This window comes from Branchiostoma floridae, chromosome 9 (assembly GCF_000003815.2).
Source record: "Branchiostoma floridae strain S238N-H82 chromosome 9, Bfl_VNyyK, whole genome shotgun sequence".
Lineage (NCBI taxonomy): Eukaryota > Metazoa > Chordata > Leptocardii > Amphioxiformes > Branchiostomatidae > Branchiostoma > Branchiostoma floridae.
The window spans coordinates 22,158,045-22,172,454 of NC_049987.1; the positions used below are offsets into that span (position 1 = coordinate 22,158,045).

A 14,410-nucleotide genomic window follows, 5' to 3' on the forward strand; every position below is an offset into this window, starting at 1 on the left:
ATGACATCAGCGCGCTCATTAATTTTCGCATGATTTCAGAAAAAAGAAGAAGAATTTTTTTCTCATTTGGAGATGGTCAACCTGACGAGAAACTACCAAAATGAGCGAATATGTTGTGTTTCAGCCCAATGATGGTAGTTGTAGGAGTGACATTAGCGAGGTAACCATATCATATGCATGACTGTAGTTACGGTAGAACTTGGATAGCGGTTAAGGTGGAAGTCATGAGACTCAGAGTAGTTGCTAACTTGGTAAGAGAAACCAGTCTACCACACTCGTGTCACTTTTACTATACAAGTGAACGTTTTGAATACACTTATACAGTTAATAATGACTTTCATCTGTGCTACCATGTTTTGTCGCTTGTAAAAGTTGGATACTTGTAAAAGTGCCAACAATATGGAAACCACGAATGTGGTTGCCAGCTTGGCAAGTGATACCAGTGTACCACACTACTAGTATCATTTTTACTACTCTAATTCACTTCTTTGATACAGGAATAAAAGCCTTATTAGTTCAGTCATCGAACTGTTGCATGTCATCTATAGGTTTGTTAATTGTAAATGCCACGTTTTGTCACTTCAATTCTTCTTACAATGTTTATGGTGTCTATTTTGAAAATTTAGCCATCTCGTTATTTTTCACCCATCTTGTTTTTTTTCGCCTTATCTCACTATTTTTGCATTCTGTAGAGGATGTCATCCATAAAATTTACTTGCTGTGGCTTTACGTACACACACAGCTTCTGGGGCGAGATAATTGGCTGTTTGGATTAGCCACTCAGAAGTTTGTTATTTGCCCCCATCGGGACAAAAAAGGACAAAGCCAAGATAACAGTACTTGAGCCTTTGCCTCTGGAAGTAAGAACCACGTCTGGTCATCACCACACATAGCCTCCACGGCGGGCTTTTTGAGTTGGTTATGCTTTTGCAAGTTTTTTTTTAGATCTTATTTCTTGATAAGTGTTTGTACATGATGGAGTTCGTGGCCTATGCCCAAGAATGGGCAGTAGGCTTAAGTAAGTAAGTAACATGTTTGTATGCATGTTTGTGTGTTTGTTTGTGGTCAACTCAATTAGCTATGGAGGAAACTTGGTACACATGTAGTCAGATTATGTCATATCAAAGAAATGGTTGGATTGTGCGGATTTCTTTGGTACTGCAACAGAACTACCGGTGTAGATATCTCGTTTTCTAATAAATATTCTGAAGTGTGTATTAGATAGCTCTTACACTCGGGAAGAAGTGACATAAGTTTGAGCGTTCTTGCATGCTACATTTGGAACTACAGGGGCGCTTAATGATTTAATTTTTTTTGCCGTTTTCATAATCATATTGCCATGGTTGGTTTCTACACCATTTCTCCCATCCTAATGAAGGAAATATTGGGATTCTCGAAGTTTAGTTTTCTGATCGACTTGCTTTTCTGATAACAATTTTGTGCACCAACATCTGTTTAGAGATTAAAGATAAAAGTTAAGTAGGTACCATGATACGAAGCGGTAGGGGTCTGGTGGAGGCTACATATGTCTAGTCTCTACCAGACTACCGCCTGGCCGAATGTAGCTAGCCGAATACTAGTAGTAATAGTAGACTTTGGCCAAGTTAGGAATAAAAGCCAAGTAAGGAGTTAATTGGTCTAGGAGTGAACTGACTGAGATCCCATGGCAACTTATTTTTGCCTATTTTGGCCAATTTCTTCTCTTTTTTTGATCCAGCTGACACGTCTGCTTGGAGACTAATATATGTCTCCCTTTGTACAGTGACATGGCGATGACGTCATTCACGCAGGTTATCTCCAAGCAGACGTAAGGAAGGGACCTAATATCATAACCTATTTCTTAATGCTTGCTATGAATGGATGAACTTATGTGATACACAATAACCAATAGCAACAACATACGTACCTAAATTGACTGCATTCAGATGAAATTTAATAATGAATCATTGACAATAAATAGAGAAATTCAGCGAACAATAAACAATAATTATGAGGATCAGTACAGAATTTCAAGAGGCACTCCGTAAAAGTCTAGACAGAAATATTTCTTCTTGAGTCTTTACAATAAGTTACTACATCGTACAAGGCACTTTGATGATGAAATCACTTCGCTCTATCGTTCCACAATAAGGCTTGTTGCATAAATGCTTATAACGTTTTAAAAGTACATTGTATATACCAGGCCAGAGATTGCGCCTTCGGCTGTTTTTTTTACGTGTTTTAGGCCGTTTTTAGGGCCGTTTTTGGACCGTTTTCTTCATATCCACGGGAAAAATCATAAAGAAACGGTACAAAGTAGAAAGGTCTTAAAACATGTCAAAACCGTCAAAGCCGAACCTCTGCTTGAAACATAGTCTCTACCCTGCCATGTATGATTGCACTAGTCCTTCAGTTCTTCCCCATGCAGATAGAGGGAGCTGCTGTGCAGGGATGTCTTGACGCGCTTTTCCCGCTGCCGCCGGTTGCAGAACCAGACCCGGACCACCTCCTTGTCCAGCCGCAGAGACTCCGCCACCCGCACGATGTCCTGGACGGGGGAGGACAAGGAAAATTTCAGATCAATGCTTCAAGAAGGAAGGAGAAAAAGAAAACTCGACTAGCCCATGTACTAGTCGGTGTAACACCGGGGCTGTAACTGGCCCCTCCGAGGAGGGCGGCGGATGTTGGGCGGGCTGCTATTAGCGAGATTAAATCAGGCTAGCCCAGGTACCACCCTCCTACTTATGCCAGTTATTGATGGATCTTCATCTCCAAGTAGCCGTGGCAGGCAGTTAGTCATCATCCGAAACAGTCTCCTGTTTTGGCAAATGCAGGTTGTTACAGCATTTGTCTATCCGCCTACCACAGGTAGATCTTCTAATAGATTAGATATCTCCTGCTTGATACCATGGACGATGGTGAGCAGGCGAAAAGGAGAACCATCGATAACTTCGAACAACTCAAGACGGGATTGCGCCTAGGCGCAAACACCGGCCTACACTCTTAGTTAGTACAAGTCTAATATCTGCTCTGTGTGGATTTGTGGTCACTTTGTTTGTTTGTTTGTTTGTTTGTTTAAACCTTTATTTGAAACTTTGATTCTAATGCTTAAGGGCTAAAACAGATTATGGGACCGTTGTATTGAACATTGCCATGAACAGTTGAAGACAAAAATCACCTGAAAGGAGGGTTTGTTCTGCTTAAGGAAGTGTCTCACCTGAGAGGAGGGTTTGTTCTGTTTAAGGAAGTGCCTCACCTGAGAAGACGGTTTGCTCTGCTTGAGGAAGTGTCTCACCTGAGAAGAAGAAGTGTCTCACCTGAGAAGACGGTTTGTTCTGTTTAAGGAAGTGTCTCACCTGAGGAGACGGTTTGTTCTGTTTGAGGAAGTGTCTCACCTGAGAAGACGGTTTGTTCTGCTTGAGGAAGTGTCTCACCTGGGAAGACGGTTTGTTCTGTTTAAGGAAGTGTCTCACCTGAGAGGACGGTTTGTTCTGCTTGAGGAAGTGTCTCACCTGAGAAGAAGAAGTGTCTCACCTGAGAAGACGGTTTGTTCTGCTTGAGGAAGTGTCTCATCTGAGAGGAGGGTTTGTTCTGCTTGAGAAAGTGTCTCACCCGAGAGGAGGGTTTGTTCTGCTTAAGGAAGTGTCTCACCTGAGAAGACGGTTTGTTCTGCTTGAGAAAGTGTCTCACCTGAGATGAGGAAGTGTCTCACCCAAGAGGAAAAAGTGTCTCATCCGAGAAGACGGTTTGTTCTGTTTAAGGAAGTGTCTCACCTGAGAAGACGGTTTGTTCTGTTTAAGGAAGTGTCTCACCTGAGAGGAGGGTTTGTTCTGCTTAAGGAAGTGTCTCACCTGAGAAGACGGTTTGTTCTGCTAAGAGGAAAAAGTGTCTCACCCGAGAAGACGGTTTGTTATGCTTGAGGAAGTGTCTCACCTGGGAAGACGGTTTGTTCTGTTTAAGGAAGTGTCTCACCTGAGATGAGGAAGTGTCTCACCTAAGAGGAAAAAGTGTCTCACCCGAGAAGACGGTTTGTTCTGCTTGAGGAAGTGTCTCACCTGAGAGGAGGGTTTGTTCTGCTTAAGGAAGTGCCGTTCCAGCGCCTCCTTGGCTGACAGCCCGATCGTCGTTCTGCGCTTGCGCTTTCTCTCGTTCCCAGGGAGCTTGTCGCCGCCCGGCCCGCCGCTGTTCTCCGCCTCTTCTATCCACTTCTGTAGGATCGGCTTCAACTTACAGGCGTTCTTGTAGCTAGAAATGGAAGAAAGACATTGTGAATCATTGGTTTCTGGTTTCTGCTTCTTCTATTAGCTTCTATCCACGTCGTTTTTCACTTGCTTTGTTTCCTGATTCTATTACCCACTTTCTCAGGATCAGCTTCAACTTACAGGCGTTTTTATAACTGGAAATTGAACAAAATCCGTTTGTTTTCTGCTTTTTCTCTTCATTTCTGTTGGATTGGCTTCAACTTACAGCAATTTTTATGACTGAAAATAGAAAAAGGCCGATGCAATAATCCATTTGGTGAGTTTAGTGTGCGTTCGCGTGGTATAATAGTAGGGAGTTTAAACCAGACCTTAGAGGTGAAACAAACAAACAGACAAACAAACACACACAAACAAACAGTAAATAGGGCTGACCTGAGTTGTAGGTTCTCGAAGCGGCAGATGGTTGTCTGGGAGAAGTCGGTACCGTGCACCGACGCCAGCGCAGACCCCACGTTCGTCTGCGTGTAACCCAGCTGGGGGTGAGGAAATAAAGTTATCAATTGATTATATCGTTATTCATTATCATATAGGAACTTTGAACGGTGGTTAGATCTAGCTGGTCCCGAAAATAAGTCAATAAAAACAGCACGCCAGGGCAAAACCCCCACTTTAGTCTGCATGTGACCCAGCTCGGGGACGGACACAACGTTAACTTTATACATGTATATATATCGTTAATCGTTGTTAATTATAAGTACAGTAAAGTTATAGGGGTAAGTCTTATTGCATGGATTAAGACACTCAACACCATAGCTTGTGACAACAAGAGGCTATTTCAAACATTTCTTTTTGGCTCCGTTCTTTCTTCTGCTTCTTTCTTTTCTCTACTTAACACTTGGAAAGCATATATTACACGACATACCTTAATCCTGCGCAGTTTGAAGTCGTTGGCGAACTCCTCCAGCTCGCGGAGCTCCGGGGTGTTAGGCTCGGCCTGGGCGGCGGGGGGTTTACAGGTCAGGGAGAGGGGGTGTCCCATGGAGAGGGGGTTCCCGTCTCCGTCCGGAGGGGGCTTGTGCACCAGGGAGAGGGACAGGGGGGACACGTCCGAGCCGGGGTACAGGTGGGAACCTGAAACATGAAACACGAAGTTAACTCACGAGTTTATAGTTTATACATAACTTAATTGCACAACAATTGTACGAGGTACAAAGTATGGCATCTATATAACTACAGTGCTATAACTTAACTTAAGGCCTATCTAACTAATACAGGAGTTGTAGTATGGGATAAGTTTCTTACAATCATTGGAGGCTTTTACAATCATATGGGGAATTTCTAATGTCAAAACCTTCTTTGATATATTTTCCTATATCTGCCATGCAGGGATTGTCACATGTCATTATGTATCTGAATTTGCACTTCAGGTCCATTTGGATAAATCCTTGTGTACAAAATGACAGCCTTCTGTATAGAGAATTGCGTATGTCGGAATATTTGGGACATACAACCATAAAGTGATATTCGTCTTCGATTAGCTCTGGACAGAATGGACAAACCCTCTGGTCGATAGGGATTTTTTGGAATCTTCCGGTTTCTATATTTAATTTGTGACAGCCAATTCTGAGTTGTGTGATTGCCCTACGAACGTCAAGGCTCTTTATGGTTGAAACGTAATTTTCTTGCTTGTAATGCTTGTTCAATGTAGAAAGAGAGGAGAGTTTGGAATTGTTTCGAATAGAGGAATGCCAATTTTGCACGTATATATCTTGTAAACGTTGTCGTAACTGAGTGGTGATTGTGTATGACGGTGAGTAAAAACGTAATGGAAGTTGTATCATGGCGGGTTCATTTTCGTAGTTAATAAATTCCATAATGAGAAAACTAACACGTGAATTTTTCGTCCGTTTAACGTCAGTACTGAGCCAAAGTACGTCGGAAGTCGTCGCCGATTCCAGATGAGAGATACGGTCGAAAATTCCTGTAGTGAAAATTTTCCAGCTGGACAACAGTTTATTTTCTCATTGATGATAAGTCCATTGTTTAATGAAATGAGTTGAAACTTGGCAGAAATTAAAGGTTAAGTCATATATCTTGCTGAGACTGAAATATCTCAATTCGTAGCTCAGATTTGCGACAGATCAGTTTATTTCAAGATGACTACCCATTGGAAGTCCGTCAGAAGCAAAGAATTTCTTGACGACTTTGTTGCATTTTTTCTTTGAAAGACCTCTGGTGGCCTTGATCAGTGCCTCACCGCTTCTGTGATACTGTTCGGTGTAATGATTATCGTGCTATACTAGGTGTCGCTGCTCTAACATATTTCACGGCCGGCTCAAAATGAATCTGTTGCCGGCATGCCGGAAAACTGAAGACGTAATAAGGCGGTTTCCATGACAACTACATAACATGTATATGAAAAATGTATTTTTACAACCACACCCAGTTTTCTGCTTGATGCTTTTAATCATATAGCGGTGTACATTTCACTGAAAAACTCAATTCATTTTATCAAATGAAAAATGTATATCTGTTCGATCAGCCTCCGTTTCATCGCTCCATTGGAGTATAAGATATTCACCATGGACTGTGTGTACGTACATGCAGTTTAACTGTATGATACATACGAAAATAGATAAAATACCTAGAACGCACTGGGCTTGTACGTACTGTAAGCAAAGATATTCTTTCAAAACTTGATATCATATCAAGTTGGAAGCAAGCCATACGTCCTTAAGTGCAAGGGACACCTATACCGTTTACCGTTTATAACTTCATAAAAACCAACAAGTAACCTACTGTTGTATATCAGTCTTAAGACCAAGGACATGAACAACAGGGGCAGACATTTTTGATAACATATACATGTACGTGGTATATCCATAGGAGTTGTATTTCGAAATAAGCCAGATGAGTGTGTTTGTACCTACAGTATAATAATTTTGTCTCCGAAGTTGACATGGACTCGTACAAACAATAGAGGTCTTTGTTCTGACTAATGTTTCCAGCTTCTTTCCTCTGTATCTATACCACTAAAGGGAAGATCTTAAGCCTACAAATGGATATCGTCATGAGCTTCTGCTGCGTCGTTATTGTTCCAAATATACAATAATTCCGTGTTTCATCAATATCTACGCAAATTTTTCTATATATAGAATATTTTAAGATATATTTTGAGAAATCAAGATTCGACATGGTATCAGTTTTTTTATAAATGGTCTAAAATGGTACATTTCTTCACAAAATTCATGTAGTTCAAGTAGACAGAAATGTAATGGATTTAAAATCATCGTTTGTGACTCTATTTTGCTTTTGAAAACATAATGATACATTTTGACAAGGATGCACCAAAATATTCTATATTTCTGATAATACCGTCGGCTATTCTAACTGCGTAGCGCGGCCACGATGACAATAGAAATTTGTCTGTGGTAGAGAGTTCAGTTTCCACCCGCAAGAAACTAACGAAAATTGGGCTGATAAGAAAGAAAGCCCAACCGACCTACACCCCTTCACACACCGTTACACAGAAATTGTAAACACGGCAAAGTTTAAATCTTTATGTATTACGGCCCCGGTAAGACTGACATGGTTAGGGAAAGGTTCTGTTATGTATAGTAATGGTTTGGAACCAAAAATAAGTCGTCGTCCTGCAAAACCAATGTATAGTAATCGCCAGGTCTCACTTACCGGCGTCGTGGCGGTCCGGCTCGGATGTGATGACGGGAGCGGAGAAGAAGGACGCCGTGGAGTCGACCCCGTAGGTAGTGCTGTGGTTGAGAGGCTTCTTCAGGACCAGATCCAGACCGAGGGAGATCGGTGGTAAGGGGGTCGGGGTAGGCGCGAAGGAAGGGTATCCTGCGTTGCTGAGGTTCACGATGGACGACACAGGTGAGAAGGCTGTAGGGGAGAGGCACGTGCGGACCCCCTCGGCGGAGAAGGAGACTAGGGTAGGGGGTACGTAGGTGTTCTCCATACCCCCTACACTGGATAACATCCCCGTGGATGTGGAGGGGGGTAGCAGAGGGAGGGGGACGGAGTCGGCGCTGCAGTTGCCGATGGCTTTCAGTGCGACCAAAGCGTCGTTTGAGTACTGGGTGGTCGGGCAAGACATGTTTCACTAAGGTCGCGATGGATACTTTAAATATATACTCGAATCTAGTATCGCACAGTTCGGACCCAGCGTTCTTCTTCGTTCCACTGCAGAAAAAGATGGTGATTCTCAGTTGTACAATAGCAGAAGTTGTGCAGTGGGGGTTCCTTCTGTGTGGTGGGGACTATATTTCAATCATCAGGGGAACGGCCTGGCTATTTGATATTCAATCTGGAGTCTGATTGCCTTTTCGTACAGGGATCGTCCATTCCGTAATCTCTGGAGGGGTGGTCCAAAACAAGACTTAATCCCGTCGCCTTTGACGTTTAATTACCGTTCACATGTGTATTAAGCCATTACCTACTCTCAATCTTGATTTTGAAGCGGTTTTCCGATCCGCACCCCTCGAGGTTTTAGAATGGAACATCCCGAACGAAATTGCAGTTTCGGAAAAAAATGTTTAATTATGTCTGGGATTGCGGTGACGTGCCGGAAAACATGGAAGGTAAAAACAATGGTGAAAATCAAGGATTGAAAATGAAATAAAAGTAAGTTGTTCTGGGTTTGGCATCCCCTAGCATGCCACTAATGTTGTGCTCTTGGGAAAGGCACTTCACACGGCTTTCCTCACTCCACCCAGGTGTAAGAATGGGTACCTGACTTCGGTTGGGGAGTAGAAAAGAGATGAACTCTGCCGTCCAATACCATGCGTTACACACAGTGGATAACAACTCACTACAACCTCAAAAGGGCTATGAGGCTATATTTACCTGCCTTTACTTTTACCTATGAGGTCGCTCTGGTAGCCTGCTTAAACTTACTTACTTACTACTTACTTCATTATCTCAATCTTTTACAATTATCATGTATATCAAACACGTGTTTTCCGTATTCACAATGATCCTTTTGGCATGAATTTGCAGTAAAATTCCAACAAGGGCCACAGCACAACTTGTTAATGTCAATATAAAAGCAATGAATAACTCATCTCACTAATGTTATGATTCTTGATTTTTCTGCGTGAATCAATCCAGTATCGCCATCATGTTATATGCTTACATGTTATTTAAAAAAGAAATAAAAATCCAGCATGCAACGTACCGAGACCCCAGTTCAAGCCTGGCTAGGGCATCTTGGTTGGGGCTACACCTGTCGCTGTAAATACACCCTACACTTTAAGCTTATGGTGTGATCCTCCCTAAACATTGATCCACGCTAGTCTCCGTAGAAGCTTAAGCCTCCATGGGGCCTTCATCGGCTCATAATACACTTTTGCTGGCCATTTCTTTTGTACTGGGTCGCTGATTGCCGACCGTCGCTGATTCATTGGCTCCAGAGCCTGCTACGGAGGCTAGAACCACGCGGACTATATCATTGTAAATGTCAGTTTTACACCAATGTTACACATGTATTTGCAATCAGCCCTCGGGCGTACATTAGCAATAAACGTATATTCATTAATCTCCGAGTAAGTGTGATATAGAAGAAAGTCAGTGTTCGGTAAGTCCTCGACGCAAATACCCTGTACGATTTTCCACCCCTCTATCTGCTTGGAGATTGGTGTATATCGGTGGTTAGACCTCCAATGGGATTGGAACCCCGGCCTTGTGATACAGGAGCGGGATTGAGGTAATGATTAACTCCGCACTAATCCACTTACATGTACTATATGTGCGATAATGCCGGGCAGGGTGGCGCACAGAACACCCAGGGTTTGTGGGCAGTAATCTCCGAGCAGATGTAAGGATCCTGCTCAGTTTCAGTGTTTTTGATGTGGTTTTGTAACGTTTAATACGTCTTCGCAGTTAGCACAAGTTCTAAACTCTTCACAAGCTGAAAGGAAGTTCGGGTTCACTATTAGAAAGACGCACTCACACAAAGATTGTCCTCCAAATACCCTCAGACCACACCGGATGCTCATGTGTGATCATCAGCGTGCTTGGAGATCAGTGGTCCAGCCTAATCTCCGAGTAGATGAGTCGATCGGGATTGTTTTTCGGGCCTTTTTGTGGCCTTTTATGCGTTTCTCTCTCTTAGTTGCCCATTTTTCTGATCGCCTTGCTGTGTACCTGTCGACAATACAGTGGATTCGCGTAGTAAGATATTGACGAGGTTTGATGCGAAGTTTGGCTGGCGGACGGAACGAAAAGCCGACAAAATAGTATGCACCACAAAAACGTAAAAAAAAGACATAAAAAGTCGGAGTCTAACCTCTGCTTAGAGAGTAGTTTTAAATCACTATGCATGTACTTGAAATAATTTTGCTCTGCCCAGTGCGACTGAGGCAAAGGGCAAAGCATGAACCACAAGGAAGAGAAGTAGATGTGTATAAAAGACTACAAAGACCCCACAAGACAAGTGTTTCCGACACATTAATGCCTGTATCGCCCTTTGTACGCCCTACCAGTTCCACAGGCAAGCGGCGCGGCAGAGCTGAATTTTATGGACTGATAGAACATATGTTTCCCTAATTCATAAACACCATATAAGTGATTCAGAATAAATTATATTTCTAATCAATTTTAAAAAAATCTCCGATTCTAAAACAGACCCGTTCCTTCATTTTCACCATCACAAAGAAGCGAGGAATCGAATTTAGAGTAGATTACAATTCTTGTGTTGATATTTTTTTATATGATATTCCTATGTAAACTCCGTTTTTTTGCGACGTGTAGTTAACCCAGTGGGTAGATACATACAATGCAGGTCATTACTAGTATTCATATATTACACCGTGCGACCTGTCAGACCTACTTTTTGCACATCTGACTGTACGTGTCCTAGCTATCTATGCTGTATACTGTATCGATGTATATACCGTATCGTAACTATATGTTCTAATGTGTAAGCATCAGCATTTTGCGCCTCACTGAAAAAGAAGGACTCGTGCGCTAATGTTTCAGTGAGGCTTGTCTTGTGGAGCCTTTGTAGGAGCTCCGATCTACTTTTTAGGAGTTCCGATAATCCTAGGGTAAAATGAATGGTTGAACACGCATTACGTCTGCTTGGATCTCAGGTTGTGAGTTCGGTAACGCGATCCGTGCCCAGCTGGCCCGTTGTAATATGTCAGCCGCAGACCTATTAACCTGTTGTAATCATCGGGGGTGGGAGGGGGCGAGCCGAGCATGGCAAAGGTGGGCATGGGGGGTTTACAAACATACCTTGTGCGGATGGATGAAGAAAACGGGATCATAGTAATTACTAGTAGTACCCTCCTTCCCTGACTTTCAGAGCGGCGTTTCATCTTTTCATACCCCCGTCACATTAGGCGAAAATCGTTCGGACGACAATTCTGCGAGCTCTAAATGGCATTTTCGTGAGTAAGACGTCCGATGTTCTCACGATCATCCCGCGATTTTTCGGGATCGCCGGCGATTTTCAAGGCTCGTACGATGGTCGCTTGGCCTGGAGGAGTCATGCCGTCGCAGGTAGTAGAAAGCAATAAACATACTTTGCAGTGGGATCAGGATGTGCAAAATACATAAGTTAGTCGAGCAACTGGAAACGTTTCGAAAACGATAAGCAGACGTGTCAGATAGAATCCATTGACGAAAGAAAGCGGATGCAATCTGGCGGTTTTCAATACTAGTCTAGTTGCTCGAGTAAGTTTATATCTTGTTACCTGGATGGCTAACTTTCATTGATGATACACGATATGGAAGTGCTTCGGTTGTTAAAAACCCATAAAAAAACCCATGAAAACCCAAGAAATAAAAGACTAGGAGTTGAAACCTTTACGTCTCAAATCCTCTCAATGTCGACCATGAAAATTACTTGCTAAACAGAGCATTTCTAACACTGCCGTTTTTCTGTGTCAATCCAAGAAGGTTATATGGTCAATCAAAGTTGATGGTGAAAATTTTACAGCTACTGTAAACCGGATAAAGTTTTTTACCTGAAAATGTAGACAATTGAAAATTCTGACATTGTACATATATAGTGAAAATTACATGGTAACTCACTACATTGTGTTTTTTTAAAAGCTAGTGCAAAACCCCCAACAGAGCCCCAATCTCCACAGGCACAGTCATCACCACACACGAGCCCCGGTAAAATCCAATTATTACGTTCTGGTCTTTAATCATAGAGCCGAGCATTCTTAATCTTTTCCTAGGCAGCAAATCTGCTTATGAGTTCCTTGTGTAAACAGTTTGCATAAACAAGATCCGCACGTGGCTCGTTCACACTGGGTTCACACAGACCATGAATGTGCAAAGGGTAACAATATAGGCAAGGCAAATGTAGTCCCATAGCATGTTGATTAAGGTAGGAGGAACCTCTTGTATCCTTGACCAGAAGTCCTACTAGGAGACGAAAACTCCGAACAAGAAACCTGCATCTACTGGGGCCGTCTTACACGTTGCATATAATTCTGTCCCTGTAGACGAGAGGGTGCAGAAGGAATTGCACACCCCTCCTTCACCATAAAAAGTCATGTGCAGGTCAGGCAAACAGGTTGCCGAACCCACGGGCAAGTGCCTGTTTGCCTGCTCATCTGTTGAAAAATCGAAAGGAGAAACCAAAGGTTAGACATCCAGGTTACAAGACACACCAAAAAGCAGTTACTCAAGCAACTGGATGTGATGTTGGAAACGGTCAGACGTTTCAGATCAGACAACCATCCGGTGTCTTTCGTCAGGGACACTGGAGAAATCTTGTTGGAGGGAGTTGTTATATCCTACCTGTGAATTGGTATGCAAGAGAGATCTAGTTGGAGAACAGGTTCATCCTTACTGTGAATTAATGTGCTATGTAGTCGACTAGTCCCAAAGCCTTTGTGAGGCTGTAAGAGTAGTGGTTTGTTATCCACTGTATCTACTGCGTACTTGTGTATATTGAAAGGCGTAGCCCATCCTAATCTCCAAGCAGATCCTAAAATGGCATAAGAGAGTACCAAACTGGCCAAGGAGTGTAGTCGGCCAAAAGGTGTCCATTTGCCTAGGCCGGCTTCACTCCTTTGCCAGCTTTTGATACTACCTTATGCTACCGAAGGATCTGCTTGAAAGATTAGCCCATCCCTCTCCTCCCACCGCCTTTTACCTCCCCTATTAAAGTCGGTACCCAGTGGCATAACATGTATCAAAGCTGGCCAAGGAGTATATCCGGCCAAAGGGAGTCAGCCGACCAGCTTTGATACTATCTTATGCCACTGGTAAATCTGCCTGGAGACCCATTTTCCAACCTGGGTGTAGACTATAGTGAGGAAAATCATGCACAGCGACTTTCCCAAGGTCACAACATTGGTGGCATGTTAGGGGATCCAAACCAAGGACCCTAGGGATCTGGGCCAAACAACCTAACTGGAAACAAAGGAAAGGAAAATGAAGAAATTACAAGTAATACCCCTTTCCACCAAGGTGGTGATATTTGAGCATTCAAAACTCCCATGTGTCTTTCAAAGGAAATTCTTAATTAAATAAAGAAGTGCATTTTATAAGTTTCATTGTCAAATCATACTTTTATATCATAGATCATATCCCAATTATAAAGTCATAAATTATACAGTTAATCAGTTTTGATAAAGAGGACATAAAAAAGGACAAAAGGTGACCAGTTTAGGAGTTTTATTCTTATCTTCATTGTTTCTGCATAAAACTAACGTTATATCTCTGGTACCCCATAGCAGTTTACTCTATATACATAGGAGCTGCATACAACCAAGGCTATTACCAGCAATTTCTTTTTTATAATATCTTCCTGTACCAATGTTCAGGCATTATGATTACATGTACCACAATATTTAATGACATCTCTATGCAACATTCTTGAATGTAGTACAGAGTCTACAGAACTGAAGCTTCCTTTGTCTTAAATTCATGGCAGCCTCCCGATATTGCACCATCTTATTTACATCAGAAAGGAAAAATGAAGAAATAATTTATATCAGTAAGTTGATTGGACGGTAATGACCAACAGGTTAAAGTTCGGTAATAACCTTTCACTTTAAGTTCATTAGAGGGTAATGACCTGTAGGCTCAAGTTCATTGGAAGGTAATGACCTTCAAGTTAAATTTATTGAAAGGTAACTGAACTGACTGAAAGGTAATGACCAAATTATTTGAAAATAATGACCTTTAGGTTAAAGTTCACTAGAGGGTAATAAGGTTAAAGTTCACTGAAGGGTCAAATGAGGTCA

At 42.3% G+C, this 14,410-nt stretch overlaps 1 protein-coding gene across 1 annotated transcript; it reads right to left on the reverse strand.

Annotated features, from left to right (window-relative positions):
- Positions 1–1,913: 1,913 nt before the first annotated feature.
- LOC118422548 (pituitary-specific positive transcription factor 1-like) lies at positions 1,914–8,598 on the reverse strand. The gene is made up of 5 exons (XM_035830180.1): positions 7,872–8,598; positions 5,104–5,312; positions 4,614–4,714; positions 4,035–4,224; positions 1,914–2,527 (listed from the first exon to the last, which is right to left on the reverse strand). Exons 1-5 carry the CDS (start codon positions 8,293–8,295, stop codon positions 2,381–2,383), a joined length of 1,071 nt encoding a protein of 356 aa, XP_035686073.1. The 5' UTR covers positions 8,296–8,598; the 3' UTR covers positions 1,914–2,380.
- Positions 8,599–14,410: the final 5,812 nt, after the last annotated feature.

What these genes read in the sequence shown, in the direction of transcription:
- LOC118422548 (XM_035830180.1), bottom strand. Translation starts at nt 8,295, where the DNA reads ATGTCTTGCCCGACCACCCAGTACTCAAACGACGCTTTGGTCGCACTG. An exon ending in GCCGGACCGCCACGACGCCG is followed by an intron (nt 5,313 to 7,871) that starts GTAAGTGAGACC and finishes TTCATGTTTCAG; the next exon opens with GTTCCCACCTGTACCCCGGC. An exon ending in AGAACAAACCCTCCTCTCAG is followed by an intron (nt 2,528 to 4,034) that starts GTGAGACACTTC and finishes TCCCCCGTCCAG; the next exon opens with GACATCGTGCGGGTGGCGGA.